General features: G+C 48.9%; 1 protein-coding gene across 1 annotated transcript in view; it reads left to right on the forward strand.

Annotated features, from left to right (window-relative positions):
* OBSL1 (obscurin like cytoskeletal adaptor 1) overlaps positions 1-9,069 on the forward strand; it is a 73,274-nt gene extending 64,205 nt beyond the window's left edge. The window contains exons 29-33 of the mRNA XM_084859368.1: positions 3,936-4,097; positions 5,723-5,827; positions 7,006-7,272; positions 7,871-8,140; positions 8,850-9,069. Coding sequence (XP_084715494.1) covers positions 3,936-4,097; positions 5,723-5,827; positions 7,006-7,272; positions 7,871-8,140; positions 8,850-8,857 — 812 coding nt within the window. The 3' untranslated portion in view covers positions 8,858-9,069. The remainder of the gene's footprint in view (positions 1-3,935; positions 4,098-5,722; positions 5,828-7,005; positions 7,273-7,870; positions 8,141-8,849) is intronic.
* The last annotated feature ends 613 nt before the right edge of the window (positions 9,070-9,682 follow it).

Consider the following 9,682-nt stretch of genomic DNA (forward strand, 5'->3'; position numbering starts at 1 on the left):
TGGGCCATACAAAGCACCCTCAAGCTTCACATTCTGGGGGTGGGGATGGGGGGGTCTGCTGCCCTTTGCCATATGCTGTAGCCTCCCCCTCCTGCCTCCCTGACAGCTGCCTCTTCTGTCCCCCTGGAGGTAGGCTGGGGATCACTGACAGTACACCGTGGTGAGTCAGAGTCTTGTTCTTGAAGTTTGTACAGCTTGTACAGGAAGCTAGCCTTAGGATAAACATTCAGTGTTGCATTTTTTTTTAAAGAACCATCCTAGCTATAAGAGCATTTCAGCAACGGAAAAGCATGCCCAGGAGGGGAATCTTAAAAGCTTTCCAAAAACATTTGACAGTCTTCTGTCAAGACTATTTGTAAAGTACAGGATATCCCTCCTTAGGACAGCTGAGTGGACTAGAAGCTAAATTATTCACTGGGTGATGCTCCCTTCCAGGTCTGTGGTGAAAACAGCCTGTGCAGGAAAGGCAGGAGGAGGAAAAATTCCATTCAGCTTCTCAAGGTTTAACCTGAACTAAGGTTCAGCTGCAGAAGTTGCTTTTAAATCCAGGATTTGTCTTGAGACATAAGAAGCCATGATAAAGATGGGAATATCACTCAGCAAGTGTAGACATGCTTTTCCCTCACCAACCAAAAAGAGCAATCAGACCCAACCATATCTCGAATGAAGGAGAAGGATCCAGCTTTTAGCTGCTATGATTTCCAGGCACAGTTTCCAGACAACTCTGGTTTTAGAAGTTAAGTATTGCAGCTCTCGCCAGAAAAGGTAGCAGCTGAAGGCATATCTAGACACCACAAACTTAAACTGGTTTTAAATTCCCTAATTCCCTCTCTGAGAACAGTAGTTCTATGATGGGAGAAGGAGTAAGGATCATCAACAGATACTTTCAACCCACCTCACCACACTACAATTCCTAGGATTCTTTGGAGGAAGTCATTTATTTATTTATTTATTTATTTATTTATTTATTTATTTAATTTATTAATCGCCCATCTGACTGGTCACCCAGCCACTCTGGGCGATGTACAACCCACCATAAACAATTTAAAACAATAAAATTTTACCATAAATTTTTTTTTAAAAAAAATACCCTAACCCACCCCAAATGCCTGCCTGAACAACCACGATTTTAATGCACGACGGAAGCTCATTAAAGAGGGGGCATGACGGAGTTCCCTAGGGAGGGAGTTCCACAGAGTGGGGGCCACCACAGAGAAGGCCCTCTCCCTCGTCCCCACCAGTCTAGCTGTCCTGGCTGATGGGACAGAGAGAAGGCCATCCGAGGCTGATCTTGTTAAGCGGCCTGTCTGGTGTTGCTGGAGGCACTCCTTAAGATAGGCTGGGCCGGAACCATATAGGGTTTTAAAGGTCAAAACCAACACCTCGAATTTGGCCTGGAAAACAACTGGTAACCAGTGCAACTCCTTCAGCACTGGAGTGATGTGATCTCGCCGGCGGCTGCCTTTAATCAGGCGAGCCGCCGCGTTCTGTACCAGCTGCAGTTTCCGAACCGTCTTCAAGGGTAACCCCACGTAGAGCGCATTACAGTAGTCTAAACGAGAGGAGACCAGGGCATGTACTACCGATGGGAGCAGATGGTCGGGAAGGTAGGGGCGCAGCCGCCGTATCAGATGGAGTTGATACAGCGCTGTCCGGCTCACAGCTGACACCTGAGCCTCCATGGACAGCTGGGAGTCCAAAATGACCCCCAGGCTGCGGACCTGGTCTTTCAAGGGTAGCTGTACCCCATTCAACACCAGGTCAACATCCCCCAGCCTCCTCTTGTCTCCCACCAAAAGTACCTCGGTCTTGTCAGGATTGAGCTTCAGCTTATTCCTCCCCATCCAGCCACTCACCGTCTCCAGACATTTCGACAGGGATTCTACGGCCAACCTTGGTGAAGATTTGAATGACAGGTAGAGCTGAGTGTCATCCGCATATTGATGACACTGCACCCCAAACCTCCTGATGATAGCCCCCAGTGGCTTCACATAGATGTTAAATAGCATCGGGGAGAGGATGGAACCCTGTGGCACCCCACAAGTAAGTGGCCACAGGTCCGAAACCTCCTCTCCCAGTGCTACCCTCTGGTACCTGCCAGAGAGGAAGGACTGGAACCACCGCAATACAGTGTTTCCAATGCCCAACCCCTCCAGGCGGTCCAGGAGGATACCGTGGTCAACGGTATCAAAAGCCGCTGAGAGGTCGAGGAGAACAAGGAAGGAGCATTCACCCCTATCCAGAGCCCTCCTCATATCATCCACCAAGGCGACCAAGGCCGTTTCTGTCCCATGCCCAGGCCTGAAGCCCGACTGAAATGGGTCTAGATAATCAGTTTCTTCCAAGTGTGCCTTCAACTGCACCGCCACCACCCGCTCAATCACCTTGCCCAAAAATGGCAGATTTGAGATTTGAAAATGGCAGATTTGAAGTCATAACAGTAACCCCAGTATGTTTGTAGTAGAAGAACCATGAATAATATCTTCAGTTTATAGGGCACTAGTAGGCTCTTGGGAGGAGAGAGGAGGAGGATACTAAAGCGTGATACTGTAAAGCTGATTCACTCCATGGGACTCTTGACAGAGATGGGAACCTTTGGCTACCCAAGGAGAGATTAGGTGGCTTTTTTAAAGGGTGAGACAAGCCTTCCCCAGCCTTGTGCCCTCCAGGGGTTTTGGACTACAGGCTTAACTACACCAGGGTTTTATCCCACACCTTTACCAGGGCTTCTGCTTCCGGATTCTCTGCAGGATTAAGATGGGCTCCTTTACAGGTGCTTACATGTACTTTTGGGGGGGATTTCCTTTCTCTGCAAGTTCTGTGTTTCATTATACAGCCACTTGATGGCACTGTGGTATAGTGGAATTGCAGAAGTACACACAGCTGTTGCAGTGCTCCAGTGCACTTCTAGAAAAAATGCTGGACTTTCCCGGATCTTAAAAAAAAAACCCGGGATAAAGTTTATAAAGCATGGGAGAGGTGCTGGAGGTTGACGATGACATGTAAAGGACCACAAACTTCAGTGAGTAGCCAGTCACGAGCACATGATAAAAACCTCATGTAGAGATGCCCTACAATCCCAGCATTCCTGACCTTTGGCCATACTGGCTGGGGCTGATGGGAGTTGAAGTTGCAAACATCTGAAAGGCACCAGGCTGGGTTAGAGCATCAGTGGATACTAGGCATGATAGCTCAGTGGAACCTCTTAAATGGTATTCAAAGGGGTGTAGTTCTGAATACCAGATCCTGGTGGGACAAATAGAAGTAAGTGTGTGTGCGTGTGTGTGTGTGTGTGTGTGTGTCAGGGGCTTACTCATGGCTTTCCTGGAGGCATCTGGCTTGCCATGGTTGGAAACAGGATCTATTAACCATGATAATTAAATGGAATGTCCCCAGAGAGCAACAGCAAGAGAGGACTCTTGTGCTCACATCCTGATTGTGGCCTTCCCAGCGGCATCTGGTTTGCCACTGTGGGAAGCAGGATGCTGGTCTCAATAGGCCTTTGGGACACAATCCTTTACATGTTTAGAAAGAAAAAAGTCCCGCAACTCCCAGCATGCCTCAGCCACCGTGGCTGGGGAATGCTGGGAGCTATAGAGCTTTTTTTCTGTCTAAACATGCATAGAATTGCGCCCTTAGTCTGATCCAGTAGGGCTTTTTAAATATATTTATGACCATATGGACAGTTGATCTAATCCAGCTCTTCTTATAATCTTAGGGAATGTATTTACTGTTTCTCATCAACTCATGGATAGGCATTCATGGAAAGGAAATTTTGCTCAGATGAGCTTAGTCTGCTTGTCCCAATAATGACCGGTAGGAGTGCCATGGTCAGGGCTAAAAAATATAGTTCAGGTTCAATGTTCTCAGTGGATCTGCATGAACCCATATTTCGCCCAGTAGGAACAACCCCATGGTCCTCTCCCCCTCTGTAGAACGCCAGGTTCAGATTGTGCGGGAGCTGGAGGATGTCCGTGTGCGGGAGAACGAGAATGCTGTTTTCATGTGCGAGGTGTCGCTTGAGGATGTGAAGGGTGAATGGTTCCGGGATGGAGAGAGAATCAAAGTCACCAGCATTGTGAAAATACGGCAGGAAGGTAAGTGAACCTCTTCAGTCCTGAAGTGGTGGTAATTGTGGGTACTTGATTCCCTAACTTTAACTAGATTATCCTCCAGTTTTTCTTTTTCTTTTTGTATATTTTCCCATGGGAGAGAAAACAATGGTATGGGAGAGAAAATAAATACACCAGTTCCAGGTAGGGGTGGCCACATATGCATTGCCAAAAAGAGGGGCATGCATCATGAGAAAAGAAGACAAAAGAAGACACAGATGTGCATAACATTTGCATATGCTGATTTATATGTGTAGATGCAAATAGAAATAATTACTATAATTTAAATAGAAATACAATGCATATCACCACAATGGGGAAGACTATGACCAGGTTACCTGGATCTGTTCCCAGAAAACTACTCAGCCTGCTGTCCAGGTGCTCACTGTTGATGGGCAACTTCCAGGCTCCTCCCTGCTCTCCTTTCTGATGGTTCTTTATCTTTAAACCTGACAGCTCTGCAAATAGACGATGTCGTCAAACAGAGGACTGTCTTCCAGAAAGTAGGATACCTGGCCACCATAACTCATAAGAACATAAGAAGAGCTGTGCTGGATCAGACGAAGGGTCCATCTAGCCCAGCATTCTGTTTACACAGTGGCCGACCAGCTGCCTATGGGAAGCCTACAAACAGGGCATGAGGGCAACAGCACCCCCCAGGGCTCCAGGGCTGGTGTACTTCTCCCCATCCTCAACGTTCTGGGGGAATGGGAGGTGCTTTGGATCTGGAGGATCCAAAACTTCCCCCAATCCACTCCAGCATGCCTCCTTGCTGCCATTACTGCCATGGCAATGGCATGGAGGTTTCTGCACCCCAGTGAGGAGGCTTGCAAAGCTGTACATCCTGCTCCTTGTGCAGTCCTCCCTCTCTACAGGCAGAGAGGGAGGTCTGCTGTACCCTGTGGCCCCTGGGACACTCCCCAAGGGACCACAGGATTGCGGCCTTAAGAACTTTCTTAAATGGAAAAGAAGTTCATCAAACTATGGTGAGGTGCCTTGTGGAGGGAAGAAGAATTTTTGTTTGTGTTCATCACTGGTTTGGGACATGATTCTGCCACTGTAAAGCACTTTTCTATTCCACTGATTTCAAATGGCAGATTGAAGCACAAACATAACTCTCCCTTTGGACTAAATGGGGCATTTAGCTGGATTGTCCCCGATGATTGTACAAAAGGGCTGCTGCTTTGGTTTCCAAAGGTCATACAATGCCTGGGGTGGGTGGGGCTTGTGTCCCTTGTTGCAGGCATTGTCCAGTCACCTGTGCAGTTGCAGCCCACAAAGTACTTGTTACTGTAATAGATGCAGGGATGGGGGGAAGCTTTTCTCCAGCATCTGAATGTTGTGGTTTAACTGCTGGGAAATTGCAACAGAAGCTCTGCTTTGCCAAAAGCTGCTTGGATTCCATGCAACAGCCGTTTATTTTTTATACAAATATCTATATCATCTGGAAAGGCCTGTCATTATCTTAACAAGCAGCACAGCAGAGTCACACAATGCCTTTGCTTCCAGCCACTACCATCCCAGCACAACCCCTTCCTTCTCAGGGCTGGAAACCAAACCCCACATGTCCCTTGAAGAATGCAGGTATCCCTCCTGTCTTTCTTTACCAGGAACCCGGCACTTCCTGCTTCTGTGCTGTGTCCGTCCTGAGGATGCAGGCCTGGTCCGTTTTGTAGCCAAGGCAGCCACTTCTGAAGCCCGCTTGGAAGTGGAGGGTAAGGGAGCTGCTTCACAGTTGGCTGTGCTCATCAGCTATAGTGTGAGACTGGGTTGGGATTAGCGGGTGGGGAAAAGTGATTGAGAGTGTGTGTGGTGGGACCTCTAGGTGAGCAGACCTGTATTCAGGAAGATATGGGTGTGTGTATGCACGGAACGGTAGGTATCAATAAAGGAACATGTTCTAGATTAGCCTTCCTCAACGTGGTACCCTTCAGATGTTTTAGACTATATCTCCTATAATCCCTGACATTGGCCATACTGGCTGAGGCCAATGGGAGTTATAGTTCCAAACATCTAGAGGGCACCAGGTTGGGGAAGGCTGTTCTAGAGTCTAGAATCTAGACAAAGCACATGCTTGTGTAAGTGAAGATGAATGACAGGGTTGCATGATCAATTGGTAGCTAAACCAGACCTGTATGTATGTATGCATGTATGTAACTAATCCATCTGTCTGTCAGTCTATCAGACGATAAAGATTGGTGTGGCAGACATAATGGGGATTAAATGTTTGCATGCAGAAGTGAAAGAAAGGTGTAGGGCAGGGGTAGGCAACCTTATTGGGCCTGCACGTACATTTGGCAATTGGATAAACTGTCCTGGGCACCAGCACAACATGGCTGACATGGGAAGCGTGGCTAGTCACCAAGGACAAGTAACCTGCCCAAATGGCTCTGAACAAGGCAGAGGTGGAGTCTGAGCCCCAAGACACTAAACAACTCCTTTGAACCCACAGTTTTCAACACCAACAGGAACCTACTTCACAGAAGGGAAACTCATTCTCTCTCCCCCCTGAACTGCCAGCCAACTCATTCCACACTATCTCTTTCTCTCTCTCACTCTGTATCACCACTAATTCTCATGCTCCTTCTCAAAGTTTATTTTTTTAGAATAAAAGTGGGAGGGGTAGGGCACCTCAGTGGGCACCAAGAAAGGGTCAGGGGGCACACTGGTGCCCACAGGCACTATGTTGCCTACCCCTGGTGCAGGGCATACCTATGAGATTCTCATAGATCTACCCTGCCCTGGAAAGACCAGAACTTATGTGTGTTCATGCCATTCAAGATCTGTTGCCGAGAGCTAGGTCTTCTTTATCAAATAGGCAGAGGTGGGAGGGTTAGGGGTCAGGAGCTGGGGAGCCACCTTCTCAGAATCTCAGCGTCTGCTCCTTCCGCAGCATTGCCCATTCGCATTGTGAAGCCATTGCGGGACAAGACGGTGCTAGCACGGCACAAAGCCACCCTGGAGTGTATGGTGTCTCAGTCTCGTGGGCGTGTGCGCTGGTTTTGTGGTGACAGAGAGATCTTTGCTGGCCCCAAGTATGAGATCTGCAACTTGGACTGTTACCGAACCCTCGTGATCCACTCTGTTGAGCCTGCAGACGAGGGTCTGTATACCTGTGATGCACTGGATGACTGCTCCACGGCCCGCCTGCTAGTGGAGGGTAAGGGGGAACATGTGAGTGCAATGAAGAAAAGCAGTGAGGGGGGATTGGTTGGTCATAAGGGAGTTGGCAGACAACATTGCAGACAAATGATTAGGCATGGAATTGTGTGCCAGCAGTGGGTGGAGGGGAGAACAAAGAAGATACAGAGTACTGCAGGGCTGACTTCAGGCTTGCAGGATCTACTTTTTTTTTTTTTTTACTGGAACCCCGATGTCCACCAACCAACTGGATGCAGGGGCAAAATAGGCTGGCGGAGTTGATGTACAGTTTAGAATTAAATAGCGGGGTGCCTCTGAGCACATGCTCAGCCCAGTTTTCAGTGCCAGGGCTGAGCTCACAGTCCTTTCACACACACCGATCCATTCCTGATTTCTCTCCCCACGCTTCCTTCATTTCATCAGCCTAATTTTAGGGTAGTTGAGGGGAGCGTTCTTGCTATTGTTAGACATTTAGGAGCTGGAAATGCTTGCCGATCTGCTGCAAATTACCCAGGGGTTTACTAGTAGATCCCATACTGCCTTCTGCCCACCCTTGCTGTAGGGGGCTGGCTGCTGTGTATCTTGTGGAAAACTGAGGCTGTTCTCTGCCCCTGCAGCTGAAGGGATCCAGGTGGTGCGGGCCCTGCGGAACCTGGAGGTGGTGGCCCCCTGTGAGGCTCGATTTGAGTGTGAAATATCTGCTCCTGCCTCTTGCACCCCGCAGTGGAGCCTCAATGGAGAGGAGTTACAGCCAGGCTCATGGGTGCAAATGGAGAGTGTGGGACACATCCATAGGCTGAGGCTCTGCCAAACGGCACCTGGCATGAGTGGGATGGTGAAAGTTACGGTTGGCAATGCCCGCTCCAAAGCCCACCTCACAGTCCGAGGTATGTGTGTCTGGCAGCCATGTTAGCTGGTGCTAGGGAAGAGAGGGAAGGGGGCTCCTGAACGCGAACACATGAGCAAGTTCCTATCCTAGCAGGCCTAGTTGTAAGGGGAATAGGAGCAGTCCTTTTTCTTGAGGAATCATGTGAGAAACGGACCAGAGCACCTGTGTGGCCTTGGACACTGCTGTAGACCTTGCTGGGTTACTGTCTGGGGCAGGGAAAGCTGGGCTGTGTCCCAAAAAGAGATTATGGCTTTAGAACAGGGGTGCAGAACCGGGGGCCAAATCCAGCCTGCTTGGGGAGCCAATCTGGCCTGCTGGGGTTCTCCAGATGGCCATGCCTTTTTCCCCTGGTTCCACCCTCTTTCTCCTGACCACAGATCATCTGGTGATTTCCTGGATTTTATGCATTTTTTTGCCCATTCTAAAAGGTTGAAATGTTAGTTACTGGCAGCAAGAGATCAAATATGCTTGTATTTTTGGTATCTTAGCCCCACTTCTTTTGCCTTTGGCTCCGCCCCTTTTGCACTGGGTCCCTCCCACCACTGGAATACGGCCCACAAGAGCTTCTCCAAAATTGAATTTGGCCCTCAGGCTGAAAGAGGTCCAATGCCCCTGGTTCAGAACAGATCACTGATGGGAGGGGAGCGAATGTGCTTCTGCCCTGTGGTCATATTTCCCCCTAACTACTTCTTCTCCTCTCTGCACAGAGCGCTAGCATCAGGAAGGTCCTGAGTGCAGGGGAGCCATGGATAAGCATGGAAGGTCCAACGCCGCCAAGAGAAGGTGGGGATGACAAGGTGGAGACAGTTGCATGGACAGTCAGAAGAATGGACACACAGACAGACAATTCCTCTTCCTGTCTCTCTCTTCTGCATGACAGAAGCAGGTTTTGCTTTATTAAATGCTCGATTCCTGATTTTGTTTTGTACTCCTGGCATGCTTTTTGGTAGGTGAGATGGCTATGCTGGGAAGGATGTCCCATTAGTTGCCTGGACCAATGGGAGGAGGTAAGGCACTGGAGCTGTGCTAACCTGTACCAAGTTCACCAAGGGTGTTGAACCTCTTTCAGCCCAAGGGCCGAATTCTACTTCAGAAAAGCTTTTGGGGGCCATATTTCAGAGGTGGCTGGGGACAAAGGCAAAAAGGATGGAATCAAAACTTCTAGCGTACTTTAGCTTAAAGCTCTTACTAACAGTAACATAAGAGGCATTTCAACCTTTTAGAATGGGAAAAAACTGCACAGAAGCAGGGAAACTACCAAATAATTGGTGGTTGGGAGAAAGGGGAGCAGGTGAAGGGGGCATGGCCATCTGGGGAACCCTGGAGGGCCGAATTTGGCCCCTGGTTCTGCATCCCTGCTCTATATACTCTTCAATGCACTCCAGTTGAAGGTGTCTACCTGCATGGCCAATGCTACCCTGCAGAACCCAAAAAAATGACAGATAGTAGGTGGGGTGGAGTTGTGACAGGTGGCTGCTGTTCCTCTCCTCTCACAGGTTCTCAGTCTGAGGCTTCATTGTGTGGGGGGCAGAGCCCATAT

This window comes from Heloderma suspectum, chromosome 1 (assembly GCF_057233095.1).
Source record: "Heloderma suspectum isolate Gila_16-S chromosome 1, 16-S_ref, whole genome shotgun sequence".
NCBI lineage: Eukaryota > Metazoa > Chordata > Lepidosauria > Squamata > Helodermatidae > Heloderma > Heloderma suspectum.